General features: G+C 34.2%; 2 protein-coding genes across 2 annotated transcripts in view; one reads left to right on the top strand and one right to left on the bottom strand.

The window, feature by feature from the left end:
- Positions 1 to 308, bottom strand: part of LOC126827260 (slit homolog 3 protein) — a 6,069-nt gene extending 5,761 nt beyond the window's left edge. The window contains exon 1 of the mRNA XM_050556865.1: positions 262 to 308. The gene's annotated coding sequence lies outside the window, so the exon portion shown is untranslated. The remainder of the gene's footprint in view (positions 1 to 261) is intronic.
- Positions 1 to 25,225, top strand: part of LOC126827183 (integrator complex subunit 6) — a 25,530-nt gene extending 305 nt beyond the window's left edge. The window contains exons 2-20 of the mRNA XM_050556453.2: positions 49 to 126; positions 5,289 to 5,438; positions 9,460 to 9,549; positions 10,452 to 10,638; positions 12,649 to 12,777; positions 13,005 to 13,049; positions 13,280 to 13,482; positions 13,757 to 13,909; positions 14,139 to 14,271; positions 14,777 to 14,871; positions 15,070 to 15,180; positions 15,676 to 15,755; positions 16,085 to 16,234; positions 16,811 to 16,914; positions 18,139 to 18,275; positions 18,643 to 18,772; positions 18,988 to 19,098; positions 19,317 to 19,592; positions 20,342 to 25,225. Coding sequence (XP_050412410.1) covers positions 49 to 126; positions 5,289 to 5,438; positions 9,460 to 9,549; positions 10,452 to 10,638; positions 12,649 to 12,777; positions 13,005 to 13,049; positions 13,280 to 13,482; positions 13,757 to 13,909; positions 14,139 to 14,271; positions 14,777 to 14,871; positions 15,070 to 15,180; positions 15,676 to 15,755; positions 16,085 to 16,234; positions 16,811 to 16,914; positions 18,139 to 18,275; positions 18,643 to 18,772; positions 18,988 to 19,098; positions 19,317 to 19,592; positions 20,342 to 20,523 — 2,544 coding nt within the window. The 3' untranslated portion in view covers positions 20,524 to 25,225. The remainder of the gene's footprint in view (positions 1 to 48; positions 127 to 5,288; positions 5,439 to 9,459; positions 9,550 to 10,451; positions 10,639 to 12,648; positions 12,778 to 13,004; positions 13,050 to 13,279; positions 13,483 to 13,756; positions 13,910 to 14,138; positions 14,272 to 14,776; positions 14,872 to 15,069; positions 15,181 to 15,675; positions 15,756 to 16,084; positions 16,235 to 16,810; positions 16,915 to 18,138; positions 18,276 to 18,642; positions 18,773 to 18,987; positions 19,099 to 19,316; positions 19,593 to 20,341) is intronic.

The raw sequence follows: 25,225 nt of genomic DNA, 5'->3' as shown, positions 1-25,225 counted from the left end.
GATACAGGAGTATAGTAAAGCTAGAATTATCTTTATTTTCTTATTCAGATAAGATCCCGCGATCCAAATAGCAGATGGGACCGATACATGTTGCTGACTTATGAAGATCCGCCATTGAATGTCAAGGTAATAATCCAAGGATAGCGGCGAAAAAGAAGCCCGTAGCCAGCGGCCGACCAGACGAATTCAGAGTTTACATCAAAGTCTAGGTTTCGGCTGAGTAAAAGAGATGGTAATGCTTAATTGGTGACTACAGCCCACCTAAAAGTCGAGAGCAGAAATGTCAAAGAACCAACTCCGCCATTTTCTGCCCTTCACTGAAATTAGGGAGGATTGTGGGAATGACAGGAGCTACCGCGCATGTCGTATCTCTTTAATTTGCATATGCAAATTCGCGGGTCATCGTCGCTCTATTTTTCGGAATTTTTTTTTTCGCGGTTTTGCGACGAATGTCCGGACGTTTTTTTACGAAATTTATTAAAAATAAAATATTTATTTTTTAACAAAAAATACAAATCGTGTAACTGATGTAAACTCAAATTCGTCTTGTGGACTGATGACTTAAAAACTTAAAAAAGTATTTTTCTGGTCTAAAATAAAACAAAACAACCAACTTACAACTATTATTACTACATATAATATATAAAGTAAAAGTATAACTTCTTGCAGCCATGATAATAAAGTGAATTTTGTTGCTGGGGGGGGGGGGGATTTAAGTTTAAAATAAATAATTAAAATTAATGCATCACAGGCATGTAAATTTTCATTGATTGAAGTAAATTACTAACAACTTGAACTACCGGTCGCATCTTAATGGTAAATAGGGAAATGAAAAATATTTTAGTTTCATAGGTGGTAGCCTACTAAAGACAAGCAGTCACTAATAAATGGCTGTATGAGAAACCTTCAATTAAAAGTCAATCAAGTTACAAACCCCCATCAATCGTATCGATTCAGAATCTTGGACTCGACCCAAAATATAAAATTAGCAAACCTGATGTTACCTGTCGACAGTCAAAGAAATCTGTGAAGATGATAATTTGGAATCTTTATTTTAAAACTTATTGCTAATCTAGAATTTAATTTTAAAATATTTTGCTAATTAATGATGTCCAAGAGATTGTCAAGAAAATCCATTCTCACGGAGGACGAATGAAAAATAATTTTTTTGTGTTAAGGAATCATTTAGCAAATTCTGATTTGAGAGAGAGAGAGAAATGGGGTTTAACATCCACTCGACACAAACTAGGTCATTTTGGGACTAACATGGTTTAATTTTATTTCAATAATTCGCTTGCGCGTAGGGGTCTTTAGCAGTGGGAGGACCCGGAGAAAACCCACGAGGTTGGACAGGCGACCCTACTCCTTGTCACGTATAACCAGGGATTTGAAACCACGCCAGTTGACTCAATGACAGGCTTTATGAAAAAGCGTGCAGAAACCGGAGGACCCGGAGAAAACCCACGAGGTTGGACAGGCGACCCTACTCCTTGTCACGTACAACTGGGGATTCGAAACCACGCCAGTTGACTCAATGATAGGTCTTATGATACAGCACACACGTGCTAACCATTCGGCCATCCAACTCCCCCACTCGGTGAAATAGAGTAGACCCGGGGATTTGAAACCACGCCAGTTGACTCAATGGCAGGCTTTATGAAAAAGCGTGCACATGCTAACCATTCAGCCATCCAACCCCCCCAATTCTGATTTGACAGGTGAATGAATGAAATGGGGTTTAACTTCCTAGTCCTACAATGAAGACCAGTATAGCTCCGGCTAGGATTCTAACTCTTGACCTAAGTGGGGACAATATATGTCATGTTAGCCATAAGGGCGTCCTACTGGCTGAATGTCTGTAGGGTATAGACAATATTAACCAGCTTAACTCAATCACACACAGCGAAGTTACAAACACATGTACAAAACTGTTACACTTAACGTAGAGCTAAGAGCTTGTCCTATTGAGGCAGGTCAAGATTAGGGAGCCATGGTGGCTCAGTGAGTAAGACATTGGCTCACTAAGCTGGTGGTCTGGTGTTCGATCCCCCGCTGTCTGGGAAAGTTCATCAGGATTTTCCGGCATGTTCCTCCTTGTCTGTGGTGCAGGGCTGAGGGCCTGGAAAGGCACAATGTATGGAAAACCGAGGTCAAGTGTACACATTGGTGTGCACGTAAAAGATCCTTTGGCAGATGGAATTCAATAAAATAGTAGGCCATAGTGCTGCTGTCTGGGCAAAATTTCCCTCATAGCACACTGTAAGGCATATGCCCGTCTTCATTAACCCATTACATTACCCCCCCCCCCCTCCCCATTTCATTTCATGCCAAGGTTAATAGCAATACCATCTTAAATGCAAGGATTGGACCTACATTTTGTTATATTGCCTTAACCAGTTGTGACTGCAGGCACGACAGTAGAACGCACATGAAAAGTAAAAGCTTGGAGATTACCAGTGACAACTTGGAAAAGAAACACAAATTCTTGAATTAAAGAACATTAGACATACCGTACCTATTTCGTCTTGATCCAAGCCTCACGTCAGTTGTTAGTGTGAAACCCAAAAGTCAATCGAAAACAAGGATGACTTTTGGAGAAGAAAACTGTTCCAAAACTGGTAACCAATGGAAATCAACTGTCTGAGAATAGTCTCCGACTAAAGAACTTAGAAGTTCCTTGTTTTCTTGATCAGAACAAAAAGGAAGAAAAGAATACATTTTGTTGTATTTTTAATAACACTATTTAAAGACTGATTTATTTGCTCTGTTGGTTTTCATGATATCGTCAAAGTCTGGAATGATAATTTTCGTTTTACCGGAAAAAATGTTACATACTAACAAACTTTTATCCAACATTTGCTTTGTGCCTATCACAATGCTGTTAAGACAAATCTGCTGGACAAATTTACCAGTACATCTGAATGTGCCAGACAATTTCTTTACAACTGACAGATTTCAAGGCTTGATATTTAATATTATGTATGACAGATCCAGTCAAATTTTCAGTCTATTCTAACCTGACCTCTATTCACAATATCGCCTGTCCAACCTCGTGGGTTTTTTCCAGTTCCTCCGGTTTCCTCCCACTGCTATAGACCCCCACATGCAAGCGAATTATTGAAATAAAATTGAACCACGTGTTAGTCCCGAAATGACCTAGTTTGTGGCGAGTGGACGTTAAACCCCATCTCTCTCGCTCTCTCTCTCTATTCACAATATTTACTTGAAGAAAGTATTATTGGTTTAAAATTTGCATTCACATTGACCAGATTTAACATGAATCATCAGATGACGGACATTAATCTCCTTATTGGTGTGCAGCAGGTTTTTGCCCCTCCAAAAATAGATATTCTGGAGCAGCCAGATAATGATTGTCATCAAGTAAAATAAAAGTTGAGAAAACAGACCAAACACATCAATTTCAGATACCTAAACTGGTAATGTACATATCAACTTTCACTCAGGGATTGCCTTAGACTTGTATTAATTACCTTGCCGATCTTAAGTTGTGATGAAGATAAAATGTTCATGTTTTGAGTTGTGACCAACTCCAAGAATTCTAAAACATGGCAATTTCATTTGGTGATGGGGTCTTGGGCTCAAATTATGATTGCACCTTTACAGATAATTTCTCCAATCATAAAATATCTCACAGTGCGATCAAACACAGCATTTCCCTCTAAATACAACACTAATGAATGTATGATGTACTAACAGCATCCATCTAGTTAAAACTAGATGTTACTTTGTTTTATATGAATTTGGTTGCTCACTCGGTGAAATAGAGAGAGAGAAATGGGGTTTAACGTCCACTCGACACAAACTAGGTCATTTCGGGACTAACATATGGTTTAATTTTATTTCAATGATTCGCTTGCGCGTAGGGGTTTTTAGCAGTGGGAGGAAACCGGAGGACCCGGAGAAAACCCACAAGGTTGGACAGGCGACCCTACTCCTTGTCACGTACAACCGGGGATTCGAAACCACGCCAGTTGACTCAATGACAGGTCTTATGATACAGCACGCACGTGCTAACCATTCGGCCATCCAACTCCCCCACTCGGTGAAATAGAGTAGACCCCCAAAAATTAAAAAGGAATATGTTGGTATATTCTTTACATTCAAACTGATATTAGTTAGCATGCTACTTGAAAACTCTAAATATATTAGATTATTTGAAATTCAGTTTGCTGTTAATTGCGACTGAATTTATTATATCTATTTTTTGGGTACAAATACATTTGCATGTCTTCTGGAAATAGTAATTCTCAAAGCTGAGTTTCCCAGGTCTTTTTGTGATGTTGAAAATATATGGTTAAGACAAAGAAATTTTTGTGAACATAACCTACATGTAACTGCTTAAGAATTTCAACTGATAATTTCAGACATACTGTATATTAAATTGATAGGCAATGCAGAAGCTTATTTAAACCAATTTAAAGGAGTGGACAAGGAAAGTCAACATGGGGCGTGGTACAAAAATAACATACAAATTTTTACACAACATGGTTTTTATATGTGCATTTAATTAACTGCTTTCCCATATTTGTAAAATGCAAGAAAATAACTTGCACATACCCCTACATCAAATTGCTTTAATTTGAACCAATATCACCAGTATGAAATGATTTCTATTGTGTCAGCATGGCCTGTAGTGACTGTACATGTATCTAGGCCATATCGATAGGCTAAGAATCAATTTATTCTAGTGCTGGTATTGTGTATATAGACCATTGCTAGCTAACAAATGATAAAGCAGGCTTTTGAGAGTAGGATGTTTAATTCATTATGGTTTTACCATACCCGTGTATAAGGATTAAAGGGACATTCCCTTCCTTCGAACCATTAATAATTAATCAACTAAAACATTAATTTGACAGATAAGCAGCTGACTGTGTTAATTTGACTCCATAGTTATAAATGGCTTATATACCATGATAATTAAAAACTTGTATAGTAATTTCCATTTGATTGCTGACAGGGTCAATTCACCACCCAAAATTGAAAAAGCAAATTGTACTGTACCACCTTCGGTTTCCTGTAATCTGGTTTATATGTTGGCTGACAAAGCTGATTTAATACATTTTAATTTTTAGGCGGGTTGGAAAGAAAGTCATGCCACATTTGTCAACGAGTTACCCAATCTACAAGCATCTGGTTTATCAACTTTAGGTCCATCTCTTAAACCCAAAATTGAAAAAGCAAATTGTACTGTACCACCTTCGGTTTCCTGTAATCTGGTTTATATGTTGGTTGACAAAGCTGATTTAATACATTTTAATTTTTAGGCGGGTTGGAAAGAAAGTCATGCCACATTTGTCAACGAGTTACGCAATCTACAAGCATCTGGTTTATCAACTTTAGGTCCATCTCTTAAACACGCTTTTGATTTACTTAATATCAATCGCATGCAGACAGGAATAGACACATATGGACAGGTGGGTATTGTCTATTTCTATAATGGTGCCAGGATGTATATTACATTATGGGTTACAATCGATATAATATTAATAGTTATTATTGTGTAATTAACAAAATTGATTTAGCTAGTTTTCTATTTAATGTTATTCAAATGTTAGATTGTATGCAATATTTTAGCCGATTTGTCGGTACATAGCTATTTTATCTTTCAAATTTCGAGTTGTACCAGTTTTGTAGTGTTTTTGTACGCCCACGTGGAAATGTGCACTTTTTTAGCCAATGCCCCTGTTGGTCAGTCCGCCGTCCACAATTTCTTATGAACGCTCTAATGCCAAAAGTTATCATCTGATTGTTTTAAAATTGATATATGTTGTTTACATTTGTGCAATGAAGAAGCCTATTTAATCTCAATAATTCCTGTTTATTACGTCTAGAGTTATGACCCTTGTTTCACTTTGTTGAACCTTGTGAAAGCTCTAAAGCCAAAAGTTATCATTCGATCTTTGTGAAATTTATATGCATTATTTATATTAATGAAACAAAGAATCTTATTGAATTTCAGCAATTTCCGTTTATTACATCTTTATGTTATGGTCCTTGTTTTACTTCGTTGCACCTTGTGAACGCGCTAACATCTAAAGTTATCTGCCGATCTGTATGAAATTTATATTTTCTGTATGAAATTTATATGCGTCAATTAAATTAGTAAATAGAATCCTATTGGAATTCGGCAATTTCCGTTTTTTATGTTTAAGAGTTATGGCCCGTTTTTAACTTTGTTGAACCTTGTGAACGCTCTAGCGCCAAAAGTAGCATCCGATCTTTGTGGAATTTATATGCATTATTTAAGTTAGTGAAAAGACGAATCCTATTGAATCTCAGCTATTTCCGTTTATTACGTCTAGAGTTATGGCCCATGTTTCACTCTGTTAAACCTTGTGAATTCTCCAACGCCCAAAGTTTTCATCCAATCTGTATGAAATTTATATTCATCATTTAGATTAGTGAAACCACGAAGCCTATTGGATTTCAGCAATTTACAATAATTACTTCTAGAGTTATGGCACTTGTTTCACTTTGTTCAACCTTGTTAATGCTCGATTGATGAAAGTTATCATCCAATATGTATGAAATTTATATGCATCATTTATTGGATTTCAGCAATTTACAATAATTACTTCTAGAGTTATGGCACTTGTTTCACTTTGTTCAACCTTGTTAATACTCGATTGATGAAAGTTATCATCCAATATGTATGAAATTTATATGCATCATTTAAATTTTTGAAAGTGAAGTCTATTGAATTTCAGCAATTTCCGTCAATTATTTCTAGAGTTATGGCCCTTGTTTTACTTTGTGAACCTTGTGAATGTTTCAATAACAAAAGTTATCATCCGATCTGTATGAAATTTATGTGCATTATTTAAATTAGTAAAACGAAAAAGCCTGTCAAATTTCAAAGTTTTCTGTAAATTACCTCCAGAGTTGAGGCATTTGTTTCAGTTTGTAGAACCTTGTGAACTCTCAAACATCATAATCTGATCTGTATCTGTCTTGTAAATGCCCGGGATTACCTACAAAAGAATACCGCTCAGACGATTTGACTGCTGTGGGCGTATGTTTTGTTGCCTGGCAACCTATCTTTCAAAGAGTGTGCACAATATAACATTTAAAATTAAAGATACATTGTCCCGAAAGTATTTATCAGGTGGTTATTTCCAATAAAAGTATGGCAAATTTGGTATGGAAAGTATAGACACCCAATCTTACTAGAAAAATACTGGATTACCCGAAAAACACCCATGGGGCAAACACTGGGCAAAAATTTTAAGTTATCACTAACTGGCAACCCGGTTGTTGTCTGCCAGCTTATTGTGTGCTAGCTTGACTGAGGGAGCGGTTGTTATTTCTTGATCAAATTTTAAAGTGGTTTTTGGAACATTGAGGGGTGTCAACATACAAAAAACTCTGCAATTAAACAGCGGAAAAAGAAGTTGACAGAAAATAATTAAGAATTTACTTAGGCCTCAATGTAAATTTACAGTAAGTAATGACAAATACATTCTGAAAAATTGACCCTCTCACAATGAAACTAAGGTGACAGACATGGTGTCTAAAAACAGTTTATTTATAGCTATAGGTATCTTGGCGAATCAAATTTTTGATAATTTGAATATATTTTTAGTCCAAATATATCATCAAATCACAGTTTGTATGTGGGGAAAGTATCTTTAAGCTTAGATTTATTTTCTTTGTGCGGGGTTGGATGGCCGAAAGTGCGTGCTCTATCATTGTGTTAACTGCGTGGTTTTGGTTCCCTGGTTGTACCTGACGAGGAGTAGGGTAGCCTGTCCAACCTTGTGGGTTTTCTTCTGGTCCTTCAATTTCCTCCCCCTGCGAATTATTGAAATAAAATTGAACCATGTGTTAGTTCCGAAATGACCTAGTTTGTGTGGAGTGGCCATTAAACCGTCCCCCTCTCTCTCTCTCTCTTTCTCTCTCTCTCTTTCTCTCTCTTTGAGTGATAAGGCCTCTTTAAAATCCACATTAAATAATCCCCAACAACAAACTAGATAAAATGTGTTTAAACAATTAAGGTTGATAGCTCTCTGTGAATATACAACTTAATTGTTTAGATGACTATTTTGCATAGAAGCTATGGGTTTTATCAGTTTTGGAAATTGGATATTTGACAGGTGGGAATTATCCAGGTTAAGCGTGTGTGTCAACAAACTTGTTAAACTTAGCATGGTTATTTAAATATAAAACAGTTTTCATCAAAAATGCTTGTCTCAAATACCATTTATATAGATTGGTCTTTAGTTAATCATGTAATCAATTATCTCAAAGGATTTATTATATTTATTTAATGTCGATTCAAGATTTTTATTCTCAAAAGTACCATCAGTTGGTTTTTTATGAAATGGGAGTATAAATGATTTCTTTCTGTATAAAAAAGTATAAAATGATGCTTGGTTACTTGGTCTGTGAAGTTGGAAGTACACAAGTACATGTACACAGTCATTACAGTGGACATGACTGTATTTTGAAAACTATGTTGGGTGTGTCTAGCTGTAATAGTTTGACCTACATTAACTGTTATTTTACTGTTTATTCTTAAAAGTTGAATGGCATCTAATGGTATCTATTTTTAAATGTAGTCCTTCACATTGTATTTAAAGAAACATGTAAAATATATACAATTGGTGAACTGAGTGGATGCTTTAATTTTTGTTCAAATAATTTTATTTTCCTGATAAGTGAGGTTTTAAGAATTTGGGTAGTCAGAGTCACCTTTAAGATTTGGATGAGGATAATCTCTATTAATAAATATTTTGTCAAGAAGAGTTACTCTCCAATCATCTTAGATAACAATAATTATCTACTACTGACTGAACAATTTTACTCTTATGTGTTATGTCCTTTATCATTTCCATTATCTCTATGCTATCCTTGTGATAATGGCAGTGTAATGTTTAACTTTTCTCTGTATTAGTATTAATAGTAAAACAAGCAAAGATAATGTCATGTTAATGGCTTTTTTTTTTTTGAGTGGAGTTTGGGGGGGGGCGAGGGCAGGGCGAGTTTTACTTTATGATATAAGAAGAAAAATATCTGACTGCAATTTCGAAAGATTAAAGTTATATCTGGTCCTGGCCCTGGGTAACACTGTGTTTCAGTCAAGGTAATAGAAAAGTGATTTATTTAAATTACTTTTCCGACATGGTTTCCGCTTGTCAGTGGTGCAGGACAGAGGGCCTGACAAGGACAGCTGTCTATTCGTTCTGGTGCTACGAAAAACCAAGGTCCTGTGTACACATTGGCATGCACGTAAAAGATCCCTTGGAAGTTGGAATTCAATATAAGTAGGTCAAAATTTCCCTCATAGCACAGTGTATGGTGTATGCTCGTCTTCATTAGCCCTCGTCTTCAGAACAGTAGGGCGTTAAACCCCATTTCATTTCATTTTGATTTAAATTACCAGTATATTTCTATTTCAGAATATTTTATAATCAGTAGAATCATTTGTATTTGTAGGGAAGATGTCCATTTTATTTAGAACCAGCAGTAATTATAGTAATCACAGACAATAGTCCGTTAACCAGTACTAGTAGTGTACAGTTACAGGTAAATATTATTCTTGATAGTTTTAACATCCAATACTTTATTTATGATATTATAAACAGATGGGGGGATCACGTGGCTAAGTGGGTAAGACGCTAGCTCGCTAGCCTGGAGGTCAGGTGTTCGATCCCTGCATTGGCCGAGAAAGTTTATCCGGTTTTTCCGGCGTGGTTCTCCCTTGTCAGTAATGCAGGACGGAGGGGCTGACAAGGAAAGCTGTCTAGTCGTTCGGATGGGACGAAAAACCGAGGTCCCGTGTACACATTGGCGTGCACGTAAAAGATTCCTTGACGGTTGGAATTTGATATAAGAGTAGGCCGTAGTGCCGCTGTCCGGGCAAAATTTCCCTCATAGCACACTGTATGGCGTATGCCCGTCTTCATTAGCCCAGGTTAGGAGCAGAACAGTAGGACGTTAAACCCCATTTCATTTCATTTCATTTATAAACAGATGGGGCAAGAAGTACTTTTGGGGGTTTTAAGGCGTGGCACCAGCAAGGCTGACAAAGAAAGTGTTTACAAGTACTTTGGGGGGTTTTAAGGCGTGGCACCAGCAAGGCTGACAAAGAAAGTGTTTACATTGATAGTTGGAAAACAAGAAACATTAGTCGGAAATGTCAATGTACCATCAAATTCTCATCACTCACATAGAGATCGATCAAGAGACATGTATTTAAAATTAAAATCATTAATAAAATATCTTCAAGTAGTGATGAAGGACTGTTAATTAGCAAATGAAAAATTTATAAAATATCAGGACTTATAAGCTATTAATAAAGTGACATATACACTAATCATTCTTGATCTGGCACAAACATAGGGACTACCATCACCATCCTAATGTGTACACATTATGAGAATTTTGGACAACAGTTTTACAGTTTGTTGTGGGTTTTTTTTTTTCAGTTAAACCTTCCAATGGATACGGCAGTACCAGGTTCGGAATTAACTAAAGAACCTTTTCGTTGGGATCAGAGAATTTTTGGTCTTGTACTAGGAATGTCTGGTTCCATTCCGTCCGAAAATAATTCCTTCCCCTTTATCCCTTCAGCAGAAAGTCATCCAATAGATGTTATGTGTGACGTAACAGGTGGTAAGTGATGTATTTATGATTACTTCAAATATCATTTGAAATCTTAAATTTTATATTAATTTCACATATGTTGTCATCTGCAAGAACAAGTTGTCCACATTTTATTGCCTCTTGTGACCTGGGTCAAGGTTTTAGTCTAAAGAACATAAAAATTAATGTATTGATTTAAACATAGATTATGCAAGAGCTAAATCTGCCTATTGCAAGTCTTTATTTAGGCTTCAGATGTTATAGAAATTATTAATTAGACCTTTATTTAAACAACAAGCTCAAAATCGACTTTGTAGATCCACAGATGGCTTGGATACAGTTTGGATTTAAACAGTCGTCCATTTAAAATTAAATCAATAAATGGCGGACCATTTATGTCACTACTGGAAACTGGTGATGAAAGGCCTGCCAAGCGAGGCTACCATAGCCATTAAGCATGTTACTTGATAATCAAGAAAATGTGGGTGGAGTTATCATCCGTCAATCAAACGATCGCCAATTCTCAAAGACAGTGCAGACACAATTGATGCCTATTTCTAGTCCAAACTTCCAACGGTGACAATTATGTTAGAACAAAGTAATTTGACAGAAATTTTCAACATTTTCTTTTTTATCATCCAGGGCTAGAAATTCACGCGAATCTCCGAATCTGATTCGCGCAAAGATTCTCGCAAGAGCTTACACTGCGAATCTATAAGCATTCGCGTAAAAAATTTCTTAAAAAAAAAAAAAAAAAAATCTCGGAGAATTCTTGAGTCCAACTGTTGAATGTCAGTCAGGGTTAATTGTGGGATTTAGCCGATTGATGTTTAATCTAGCCGATTGGTAAAACAATGAATCGGCCACATGGTATCATAAATCAATCTACTTGTCTTTTTTTGTCTAATATTACAACGCGTTAATTATTACTTGTTAATAAAGAAGTGTCGGCTACAACAACAGTCATACCTTAGTGCGAATCAGCCATATGTGGTTCATAATCCGAGTAATTAGCACATTTAACGGTGATTTTGATAATCCGGTAAAAAAACAAAACAGGCTTGCTGATAATTCATACTAGGTTCAGTAAAATACGCACGTGGTGAATGAAGACGATCTCGGCATGGTTTGCGAATTGCGCATCTTCCACGCTCCGTCCGTGTGAATTCCAGTTATTAAAATAATAACTGGATCATACATTGATGAATTCACCGACCAGTTGTTAATTAAATTTAAATTTGCATTGAATATAATCCCCTGATAGAACACCGAATACACGGAGAGAGAAACAGTGGATATTTTCCCAACAGAATCTCGAATGTTGAATTCCAATGACACGTGACATATTGGTTGGAATTAGGTCATTAAACCAGTTCTAAATAGCGTTTACCGTTACGATTTTTTATTTTATATACATGCTGACAGAGACTTAATTTTAAAAATATTATTGAAGGCTATATCACAGTCGTACCGAAGTTTATTTTGTCACGTGATCATTGTGCAGTTTGTCTATCATCGACGAATGAATAAAAACTTTTGCAAGTTACGTGACTAGTTGCGTGATGGACAAAAGACTACAAATTGTGCTATGAAGAAATGCCATGGTGCTCAGCTTATTTTGACTATGGCATTTTGTGAATATTACTTTTGACACAATTTAAGTGTTTACCAAAAACTCCATCTGATTGGGGTTTTTATCATTGTTGTTGTATTTTGGTGTTTTAGATTATCACAATAAACACAATTTTGTTTTTTTAGACAGTATTATTTATTAAGATTCGGAGGATTCGCGCAGATTCCATATATGAGAATCCTCTTAGATTCTCGCAAATAATGACGAAATTCTAGCCCTGTCATCTATTTAATGAATTATTATAGCAAGAATAGACAACTCTTTATAAAACTCTTAACTAATGTATCTTTAAGCTAATATTAATAGGTGTTCATTGTCTTGGAACCCAACCAAGGTCACCTTACAACAGTCAAAAAGTATATTAACTGAAAAGAATGTGGTTAAGTTGGGTCATTTTGTATTTTTAGGTCGTTCCTATGCAATTTTGAACCAGAAGATGTTGAATTCCTCAATAGAATCTCTAGTCCAGAAAGTACAGACAGGTGTTGTCATCAATTTTGAAAAGTTTGGCCCAGATCCCCCGGTAATTAATGATGGTAAGTATATAAAATATCAACTGCTCAATGATCTTTTGGAAATATACACTGAAATTAAATTACTATTCTGATGTGTCTATATATAGTGTTGAAAATAACTACGTCACATTTTTATGCAATCTATAAAATCAAGTCTAAGGCCAATAGCTGGTTTACAAATCATTTGATCTTTGAAGTTTAATAAACAATCCTTCTCATTGAAATGAATTTTCACACATTCTTTACAGGTTTACGGGCAGACATCATATCTGATACAAATGGAAATTTAAAAGGTAATTAAATTAGGATATTAAAAAATACTACCAAGTGATTGAAATGAAAATCGAGTTGATGAAAAATTTACTATCAATTTACTTGGCAGCTGTTTTATCTGGGATATTAATCACTGTTCCTTTACATTGGAACAACAAAATAATAATTTAATCTGTTTCTAGCTGTTCTTGTGCAAGCAAATAATTAAAAGATTTTGTTCTCTCAAGATTTCTATTATAATTTCTTTCAGAAAATCAAGATGTAAATAAACAAATAATTGTAGATAAAGAACTAAATGATGAGAAAAAATCAAACAATATTTCTCTGCAACCCGCTCCATGGCATGCATGCAGGAAGTTAATCTATGTTCCTAGATCAGCACAAAAAGGTTACTCTGTAGGTCATTGGCCAATCCCTGAAGCGTTCTGGCCAGATGCAACCAACCCAAATTTAGTAAGTTATTATTCTCTAAAATGGCTGTAATATTATTTTCAGATATAAATTGCTTTACATGAACTGAAACTCAGATTAACTCATTGGAATAAAAAAAAAAATGACACACCTAACTATTCAGATAATCTTTTATTGCAGCAAAGAGATCCCAAATTCTTGGGACTGATTACTGGTAATCATTTCAACTACCAATACTAGCCTGGTGTTTTATTTGCTAAACTGTTTAACTTGTGTATCAAACATTATTTTATTGTTTCATATTTAATTATTACAGCCTCCTAGAACAGCACATCCCAATGTGAGATTTTCCTGTGCATTAAGTGATCCGTTGGTAATAGATAATTTACCTTTTGATAAATATGAACTGGAACCTTCGCCGTTAACTCAATATATCTTAGAAAGGCGACAACCTAATACCTGCTGGCAGGTAAGTTATTAACGTCTAGAATAAGAATAATCTATTGTGACCAATAGAAATATTACACAATTAATGTAGCACATATTATAAAGATATTGTTTTCCTAAAAATCTAATATTTAAAATAGTATACAGTGAAATGTTAAGTTCTTCATTTTTGTGATTTTTACAAGTTGTTTTCTCTGAACTAATTAGATTATGTTGATGGTTTGTATACTGACATTTGAAATTTATTTCAGGTACATGTTAGTAATAGTGCTAAATTCAGTGAACTCTATCATCCATTTGGTTATATTAAAGCTAGTAGTGCTTTAACTACTGTTAATTTATTTGTTATGCCATATAATTATCCTATATTACTTCCTTTATTAGGTAAGGAAAATGCTTTCTATTTTATCATATTATTACATTTCTGTTAATGTCAGTGTTAGAATTCTATAAATACTTTATCGATTTTAATTTGAAAATTGTTAAAAGCCCAGATTTGCAGTAATGTGAAAGTTGGATTTCCCAAAGTAATATCAGTCCAAAAATGTTTCAATTCTGTTCAGTATTAACAAAGATATGATGAATTGAAAACTTTGAAAACATTCTGCTTCCTCTGCAGATGATAGCCTATATGCAAGCCAGCACCACCTATAAGTGTTTGGTAAATCTTTTGATAGGCCTCTTTTTAATCTGATTGAATCCAAGCCAGGAGAATATCTAGGTTGATATTTTTGTTTTGTTTCCTTATTAATGTTAAATAATCTATCTGAGCACATGGGTACGAAAAATGGAGATGATAATCAGCCTCATTAATGGCAACTCCAAGTTTAAGCTTGTTTAAATTTTCAGAATATTTTAATATTCGATCTTCTCTTGAATTTTTCTGCAGATGATCTATTTAAAATTCATAAGTTAAAACCAAATCCTAAATGGAGACAACAGTTTGATAATTACCTCAAAACCATGCCAGGATATTATGCCGGGGTAAGTTTTGCAATTACTTATATAGAGTGACCTAATATCAAAATTATGATGCGGTTTTTCCAGATCATTGGAACAGTTTGAAATGCAGAGGAACGTTAAAATGTAGAATTTTATGTATGATTGACATATTTAACTTACTAACCTTTTAATACACCCACATTGAAATGTGTATGTAAAGTATGTTACTTTATTTTGTAGCCATTAAGAAGAGCATTAGCCAGAATGGGTGCTCCTAACTTAGTTCCAGATCAAATGGATAATTGTCTTTCATATAGTGTTATTACCTACCTCAAAAAATTAAAAAATCAGGTTTGTCTTTAGTTAGAAGTTATATACTGAAACACAATGAAAACACAGCACTTTTAGAAAATAGACATTGCTTGGCATGCTGCCAGCTTCTTGCACTGCTGTGTCTGTAAAGAGTTCATGAGTGCTGTAATGTCCCCAATGGGTTGTTGATTTTCTTGTCAGTCTCATATCAGCTGTATTATGACTCACTAGAACTTATAATCAAATCAGTGGTGTGTTTTCATTTTATCTCATTATTTTAGAGGATTAATGAGATTGAATTACAATTACTGATTGCACAATAACCTGAATTGCAATTACTGATTGCAAAATAACTGTCATGTTAATTAATCTCTTAATCAAATTAACACTGTCATACCTTTACACCTGTATGTGTCCAATTTAAAAGGTATTATCCAATTAAATGTATAGTTGAAATTTAGTTTGTATTTGTTTGTGTCTGTTGTATAGCAATGGTAAGCATTCTCTTTTGTATAAAAATGTTTCTCTTCACAGGCTAAAGTTGAAATGGATCGTTTATTGGCTTCAGTGGGTCAGAAAGTTCCAGTTCATGAAGGAATTAAAGTTAATTCTAGGTATTGTAAACATTTTGATTTTTATTATGAATAAAGATGAAAAATCATGACTAATTTTTGGCGCTCTTATGATTGTTTTTTTTTCCATTGTGTAAACAGAATTTTATATAATCTTGAATAATTATTCATTGGATAATTATGCATTTATATCAATATTATTATTATGTGATTCATCAGACATTTACTATTTGAAATAGATTGACACCAGTCCGACAAGTCTAATTAATTCTTTACTACATTAAAGTTATTTGCTGAAGAATGGAATTCAGACACAAAGATTGTGACAAATGAATGTTCTGATCATATATATGGATATTTTCTTTTTTCAGAACTAAAACGTCATTTTTAAAAAGAAAAGACTTTAATCAACTTGTAGAGAATTTGGGAGCTAATGTTTCTAGTTTAAAACAAGAAATACAAGATTATAATAGTTTTACAATAGCTGCTCCTGTTAAAACAATACAACCACAATATTATAGGTAATAATTTATAATCTTTTACATTTGTTTATGTATTATATTCTCAATAAGGAGATCCAATGCATTGAACAAACTATTGTTTTCTTCACAAGATATATCCACAGCTTCCCACTTTTGGGGAAAATCATTCTAAATTGCCAAGCATAGAAAATTCTATGTAAATACACTGTTCATCCCTAAATTCCATGACAAGAGAGTAGCACATGAAGCAAAGGCAATCAGTGTTGCTGTCGAAATCAGGCATCATATGTGCACATATACAAGCAATTTACAGGCATTGGTTCAAATATTATCAGACTTGTTTGTTATTTGGCCATCCATCTGTCCGCTGACTTTAAAATGACATACAGACAATTTTTATAGCAGTGTGTAAAATTCATAGAGTTTTGGCATATATCAAAGTGGAGCCCGTTTTGAATATCACAGGATATATATCCCAGTTAATTCAAAATGTATGTTGTGATAGGAACAACATTGCTTTGAAACAATATATGTAAAATACAAATTAGATATTATCTAGTAAGGAATGAAGAATATTAAGTGATAACGTGTTTATTTATTTATTTTTTTCTTCAGAAATCCATACGACATTCCACGTAAGAGTTTGTTAGACCAGGTGAAGAGAATGAGAACCAACTTTCTACAGACATCTTATAATAATACTAAATTAATAGATGAAGGTACAGTGCATTATAAATATACTCTTGTATGTATCAAAGCGTAAAGATTATCAAAAATAAATTTATCAACCGGAAAAAGCCTCTGTTAACCCTTTCACTGCGTATACCCGGTAGTACCGGGTATTATAAAATGTTGGTAAACTTCGCGTACCCGGTATTACCGTGTACTCAGTAAAGCCCTCGCTAAAATTAGTACCGTAACTGCAAGTGCCATCTATTGTATTTTCTATACACGAGAACATATTTCCACGTGTTTCAAAGCGGCAAACCGTAAAATGACGGAGTGCATAGTGACAACGTAGACGATGCACTCTCGACGAAGTCGTGAATGACGTCTTGCTGACCAACACGTGGACAATTTCGAGGCGGGTGATACACATAATTCGTTTCCAATTACTTGATAATGATAGTAGTCAGGACAGTGATTGGTATTATGAAGTGTGTGATTTGTTCCGCCCATGGCTAGCTATGTCTCCCGTGCATGATGAACAAGCCCAATGTGAACACGATAGCCCTGTGTCTGCAGTAGATTCTGACAATAATTCTGATGTTGATAATAATGCTGGCCTGCTGGATCATAAAAGACATAGGCAATTCCTGAGTCCCGAACGTGTAGATCTATTGGCGGCATTGCTCATGGCTGCTATTGATATTTTTGTTCATTTTATATATCTTTATCAAAATCCAGTGAAAAAAACAATATCTTTTAAGTATTTCATGCAGAAAAATTCGTTTTCGTGTTAGCTTTAGTGAGAAATGAGAAATCCAAAATGGCCGCCATGACATTATTATGCAAATTTCCAAAATTCTATTTTTTCCTCTTAGCCCAACCTCATGCCCATCCCAACAGACAAAAAGATTTTTCATAAAAGCTTCCATAAGTACTGCTTGGCATTCAGTTCCAACCTCCCTTTTTTCCTCAAAAAAGGGTCTAGCACAGGCAGTGGATTTACGTCTAGCATTGAAAGGGTTAAGAGTGAAGCAATGTTCCAAAGTAAAGTAAAAAAAAATGAAATTTAAAAAATTAGAAATCATCTGTTGTTTTTTTATGAAAACCAAGTGTAGCTTTTTGTATTGTATTAGTAACTGCAGGAGGACTGCATCACAATCACATATAAACAAATACACAAAACAAGTCCACAGACAAGGCACAATATACACCAGTATTTCAAACAATAGCAACAAATGGATATACCAGTAAAGTTTTAATTTATTGTCTTATAGATCAGAGACATAGTATACCCGTACAACAAATGGGTAATTATCAAGAATATTTAAGGAAACAACCTCAGCCATTACGCGAATTGGAAAGTACACCTGCCAGAATACATACCTTTGGTAATCCATTCAAAGTTAAATCTGTAAGTTTTTGTTTAAAAATGTTACTTAAAAAAAAGATAGTCTGTGTGTGTGCTTTAAAAGAATCAGTTCCACAATTAAAATATGTTTAAATGGATCAACTGTTATCAACAATGAAATAGCAATCTATAATTAAAATTTATATAAATGGATTAAGTGTTATCTACAGTTAATATTTTTTTTCAACTAATCAGTCAACTGTTACACACAATTAAAATTTATTTTCTTTGACTATTGATTAACTGTTACCCTCAATTAAAATTTATTTAAATTAATTTAACCGTTGACTACAATTAAATTTAATTAAATTGATTAACCAGGGTCTCAATTAAATTTATTTAAATGTATTAAATGTTATGTATATTATAGAATGAGATAAAGATAGATGAGGCAGATGAAGCAGCTGTGTTTGGTTCTGCAGGCAATAATCATTCTAGAAATAAGCGAGCAGCTTCAGAAAGTCCACCAGCATCTCCTGGTCCTAGAAAACGTAAACCTGGTAAGATCTTGTCTCAATTATAAATGTTTTTGTTTATTCTTTATTCATACCTTAAATTATACTAAATTAGTGTCATTTCCTAAATTAATGTTTATTACACGTACTGGAAACATCCTATAATTGTTTTAATTATTTAAAAGGCATTCATTTTATTAACTGAGTATTTAATGATTTAGGTTTTTTTTACTAATTTTAAAACAAATCTATCTTTATAGGTCCATTACCACGAGGTGTAACAATTCGGCGACCATCGACCACACCCCTCACACCTGCTAGTAGTCCTACAAGAAGTGATTCCAGTGATAGTTCCTTTGACGATCTGGGTGGTAAGTGCTACAATAAAAACAGGGTCTTTCAGTGTTACTTGTTGAATTTATCATCAAAATCTTTTATAAACCTCTATCTGGATTGTCAGTATTTTTTCACAAGACCCACTCAAAAAATTTTAAATGATAGTGACCGCAGCCATCTAGGCATATTTAAATAGAACAGCTTAATACATTTCCGTTTGTTATCTTTTAATTATCAGAATACTTTATTTCAGATGATCGACCTTTAGAAATAGTGCTAGATTCCGATGAGGATAATTATGAAGTGAACAAATCTGTGAACAAAGTGAACGCTAATCATGTGTTACCGGAAGTGAACGGTGATGAAGAATCTGTGATAACCCCACAAAATCAAAGTGAACAGCCATGTGTTAACCACTTAAACTCTAATGTCAACATGCATACAAATAGTAAGAAAGACTTGAATATTTGGATGTATAATTCAAAGTTAAGACATTCCTGTTTTAAAGAGATAAAAAAGCCAGGCAGACGTAAGTATATCTAGGATATCTAAACTTTGTATCTTCACTGTTCTAGAAATGGGGTGTAATTAAATAATGGTTGGAATATGTACTTTGAAAGCAGATGCGTTTGATGGCATAGGACAATATTCTGATGTAAATATAATTGTTGGTCATGGTGTGTTCTTCTGAAGTTCATTTAATGCGGTGGACACACTAGCCGAATCGTTTGGCTAAATCAATCGGCATTGAAATTCGCCTAGTGTGTCCACTGTCATTCGGCCAAATGATTCACCAGAATCAAACATGTTTGATATATTCGCCTAGTGTGTCCGCTTCACCGAAGCATTCGGCCGAATGTAGAATTCATTATCCAATCACCACGCAGCATCCACTCATATCGAGAAGTCACGTGATTGTTTGAAGACATACATGTAGACACCGTTATGTTTAATCATGTGACGTACAAGGTAATGCAATCGACTGGTGAATCGGGCGAAGCCTTCGGCTAGTGTGTCTGAACAATTCGGCTAATGTGTCTACTGCTTAAGACATCGGACAGAAATATTTGCTTAAATTAAAACTTCTGAGCATTATTGCATTTATAAATACCTATGTGTGGACCTCGAACATAACCAATAAACCATTCCAAACAGTGATGTTTCCAATCCTTTAAAATATTTTTTAATGGAACAGGTCTTGATGTACGTACTTGTGTAGCCAAAATTCTGGTTTATTTACTGTTTTAATTCTAGCTTTTCTTTTCTTTTGTGTTGCAGACTATGAGCAGTTATTCTCTCAATTGAATACAGTACGGGGGCCGATAGAAACGCGCTGTAGTTTCCTCAAAGAACTCATACATGAAGCTACTCGTTTTAAAAAGAAAATGTTGGTGCAAATGTTGGAACAATTCGAACAATCTATGATAAAAGTGGAAAAAGCCAGTAGTGGTTCGAGATGATATACAATTCTGAACTTTGACCTGGAATAATTTGGACTTTATATATTCCATATCAGGGCTTATTTATTGTGATAATGCAAGCAGGGAGAATCATGAAATGGTTCTAACTTGTGATTTAACAGTTCTTGTATGTTTTGTTTGTGCCGTCTGCTTGTGGGTATTTTAATACATCTATTGGTGACGAAAACTGAATAACATATGAAAACAATATTGTACAAAAAATATGTTCCGTATGAAGAATAAATGTGTTGAATGTGCTAAAAAAAAATATGGAATAAGGACAATTAACAAATGAATTATGGTCACAGAAAATTGTGGATAAATGAGTAAAATAAAGAAAGTGTGAATTGTTGGAAGAAAATCTCGATGTTCTATCATTTAATTCAGGATAAATGTTTACAACTGAAACTCCTTATATATTTTATTGAATGAAGTGAGAAAAGTTCTTGGTTCTAAACTATTAGACTAGTATGTCCACTGTTTATTGTTATAATACAAAAAACCATAATCCAAATACACTTTATCACCCAATTGTATCTGCTCATCAAGTGGACGATCTTCTCAAATAGTTTTTCTTCACTTCTTGGTAGTTCTCTGATTTTTGTTGTTTTTCATATTCTTTGGCTGTGTCAAAAATAAACTTGAATAGCTTAATTTTCCTCAGAATTAGACCTCACCTATTTACATGCCTGCATTGAAATTTGATGATGATTTGTGACCCCTTGTCAGTCGTCTACATGATGTTGTCAGCATTGAACTGATAACTTCGAGAGTAGTCCTACATAAAGTATCTTGTGAACAGTCTAACGACAAATGTTGCCATCCTATCTGCTTGAAATTTGTGTGCATTGTTCGGATTAATGTAATAAAGAAAGCTATCGAAATTCATAATCAGTTCTAGTGCTGTGGAGGCTTTGCTCTTAAGGCTTATTCACTTTGTAAAATCTAGTAAATGCTGTGAAATCTAGTAAATGCTCTGTTGGCAAAGGCTATGTCTGATCTGCTTGAAATGTATATTCATTGTACTGACCAGTCAACAGAATCCTATTGAATTTCAACTATTTCTGATACTTACTGATTACATTATATAACACCAAAACACCAGTGATATAATACAAAATTAGCTCTTTGTGCACCAGAAGATTCACAAACGTGATTGCAACCTTACTGTTTTCTGCTCCGATGACTTGAATGTGGCTGTTAATACATGTAGGTGTCGATGTTTTGGTTCTTAATTTTTAGCTCTTAGCATTGAAAGTACAATGTCAGTAAGAACATAGCACTTATTTCAGGCACTTGTGTTTTGTTATTCATCTACATGTATCTAGTGAATACGACACTATAAGCAGTTAAAACAAAAAAAATGTCCCAATTTTGTCCCCCGCCCTTCGAAGAAAGCAGGGTTCTGTTAAAATGGGTTTGTCCATCTGTCTGTCAGTCCATCTGTCTGTTCTTCACACGTTTTGGGACACAATAAATATCCTTCTAATTGAGCTAGAATGTTTAAACTTGGTGTACATGTAGATGTTTATTAGGTCGATGCTTTGAAGTTCGAAGATAGCATTTTCTGCTTAGGGTAAGAATAGAAATGCAAATTTGATTGATTGATGCTTTGGGACACAATAACTATAACTTTAGTTCTGATTAAGTGAGATTGATCAAACTTGTTGTATAGTTTCATTACATCAGCACCTTGACTAAGTTCGAAAATGAACATTTTCTGCTCAGGGTAAGCAGAGCGATAAGCAATTTGATTGGTTGAGAATTTGGGACACGATAACTTTAGTTCTATTTAAGTGAGGGTGATGAAACTTGGTGTATAGTTTCATCACATGAATACCTATTCTGCTCAGGGTAAGCAGAGCAATAAGCAATTTGATTGTTTGAGACTTTGAAACACAATAACTCTCCTTCTAATTGAGGTAGAATGTTCAAACTTAGTGTAGGCGTTCATTAGGCGAATGCCTTGATGGAGTTCGATGATGAAAATTATCTGCTTACAGTAAGCAGAGATAAGCAATTTGATTGGTTGATGCTTTTGGGCACAATAACTTTGACTAAGTTTGATGAGAATTTTCTGCTTAGGCTAAGCAGAATTTGATTGGTCAAGACTTTGGAACATAACTCTGCTTTTAATTGAGGTAGAATGATTAAACTTGATGTTGATGTTCATTAGGTGAATGTCTTGACTGAGTTCAATGTTGAACAATTCCCACTAAAGCTAAGCAATTTCTTTGACTTTGATACTATCTGATGGAGAGTGATGAAACTTAGTGTATAGTTAATCAGTTTGATTGCTGAATACTTTCTGAAAAATATAAATGTGCAATAAATTATTATGTCATCTATTTATTTCGGGATTTCGGCGGGGGACATTGGCCTCACTGTTGGCTTGTTATATCTTAACACAAGGTAGACTGTAAAAAATGTGAACAGGAAACAGATGTCCCTAAATCTCTATCTAGTGACGGCCATGGAAAGTAAAAAATACCGAAACGAAATAAAATATAATTTTAATTAGAATGTGAGTAGGCTATACATATTGAAATAATCACATACAAATTATTATACCAGTGTAGAGAGAGGAAAGAAATGGCACAGAATTAGTAAACTTTATGTATGTAGACTTTTAACAGGATAATACCATAAATACATGTAGCAAATCTGTAACAAATTCTCAAGAAAATACAAAATTAATATTAGCAGTCAAATCTGACTATCGTATCAGCATTATTTCATTGTCATGTTCATAATAAACAGAATTCACTAATTGACACTATATTGAATAATTTTTTATCTTGTGTTATTTTGTTTTAAAAATAAACCAACAAAAGGCTCAAACCTAAATGGAAAGTTAATGAAAATTGTAAATATTCAGGACTGTTCTTGAATTAAGCTATGCCTGAGTGAAATTATTTGACAACGTCGAATTGTTTGTTACTAAAAATGTGTAGTATCATTCATTTGTTCACAAGTTATTCAATTTTGAATAAATAATTTAATTATTGATCTTATTTTTAATTCAACTTGAAAAAATACCTCCATAAGACAGCAGAAATTGAAGGTGACTTAGAAATCAAGAGAAGACACTGTAGGTAATATGAGAGTTATTAGGCTTGAATACAGTACAAGTTTATAAATATATGAAACTATTCGGCAGTTAATATTATTGATTGGAATTTCTTATTAACCGTTACCTTTGTTAATAAAATTTACGTTTCATAATGAATATAAAATTCCTCTCTTTATGTCAACATTATAGATATGAACACACATGGTGCTATTGATTTTAGAATTACTGTATGGTCTTTCACTATTCATCAACACAGACTCCTTTTGTTGTGGGCATAAATACAGCTAAACCATGACAAACATGCCTGTAGACCAGGATTACATTACCCCTAATGATGAATTATCTCCCCTTTAGTGTTCATTTTAAACAACTGTGGCATGGTCTTGATATAATGTATCTGTTGAAGAGATGATAGGGAGTTGCTAACTATCAGGTAATGAGTCGGACATGGTTTATTTCTTTGGTTGCTTTCATTATTAACACAAAATTCGAGACATTGAACAGTGTTGTACAACTAGTGTGAAATGATATCGCAAAGTAGTTGACAATGACATTTCTTTAACAACTTGATTATCAGTTTGGTCTGATCTCCCAATTCTCAAATCACTCTTTAGAACGTATTCATAATAAACTTGGGCCACCAGAGAATATATAACAGCAGTATGTTTTTGGTTCCACTAGAATTCAAGGCCAGATATAAACTCACAAAAATATCAAACTATAGACTGTATGAATTCTTGTAGGATCCAAAACACGGTTTCCATTTTGATTTTTTGTGTAGACCCATTGTGAAACAGACATAAAGCCTGATCATGTGAGTTTGACTGTGTAATTATCAAAAACCTGTTGTCTCTTGTGAACTTATGCGTCTAATGTGTGCGCTTTAGATCCGAAAGTCCTATCATTGAATCTAGTGTTTCTGGTATAGATCCAAGGCTAGTAGGCACATGTGCACTTCTCCAGTTTTCAAAAAATTATTGAATACAGATACCTTCTGGATTGTAGGCTCTTCACACCTGCAACTATCAAGTGCTTAATGCATCACCAAAGTTTGTAGCAAATCAAATTTATGTGTAGTTTAATGGTCGAGTGTGAGACATTAAGTAATGTATCGATATTGCACGAGTGCGTTATCGATATTGCACGAGTGCGTTAACTCGAGGGCTGTAATCTATATATTGCACAAGAAATTGAACAACTTAAAATACAGACATTATCCAGCACGTGCATTTCTATGAAATAGTCACGCGGGTCCAATATTTCAACTAGTATAAATAATGTACGCTTGGCACATTGCCCGTACCATTATGTGAAATAAAGGTACCCAACATCAAAGGATGACCTTGCATCTGTATTTTAAAAGGAATTAGTGGATATCCTCATATGATGAATAGAAATCCTACATATTAGGAGTACTCAAGACATAAGAGTGTATACACAATCCATGAAACAATACTAAAACAACTATGCCAACTGGCAAATGTATACTTGATATAAAGAGTTTGGACATATGTATGAATGTATGGTATATGATATTATTGCTTTATTCATGATATCAGAATGTGATAAATATGTATATTGTATTGTTTTCTACCACTGTTACTCAATAAAACTGTGATATTAAATGAA

Source organism: Patella vulgata, chromosome 1 (assembly GCF_932274485.2).
Source record: "Patella vulgata chromosome 1, xgPatVulg1.2, whole genome shotgun sequence".
In the NCBI taxonomy this organism is placed as follows: domain Eukaryota; kingdom Metazoa; phylum Mollusca; class Gastropoda; family Patellidae; genus Patella; species Patella vulgata.
Note: the sequence above shows the minus strand (reverse complement) of the source record. Positions and strands in the feature narration are given on the sequence as shown.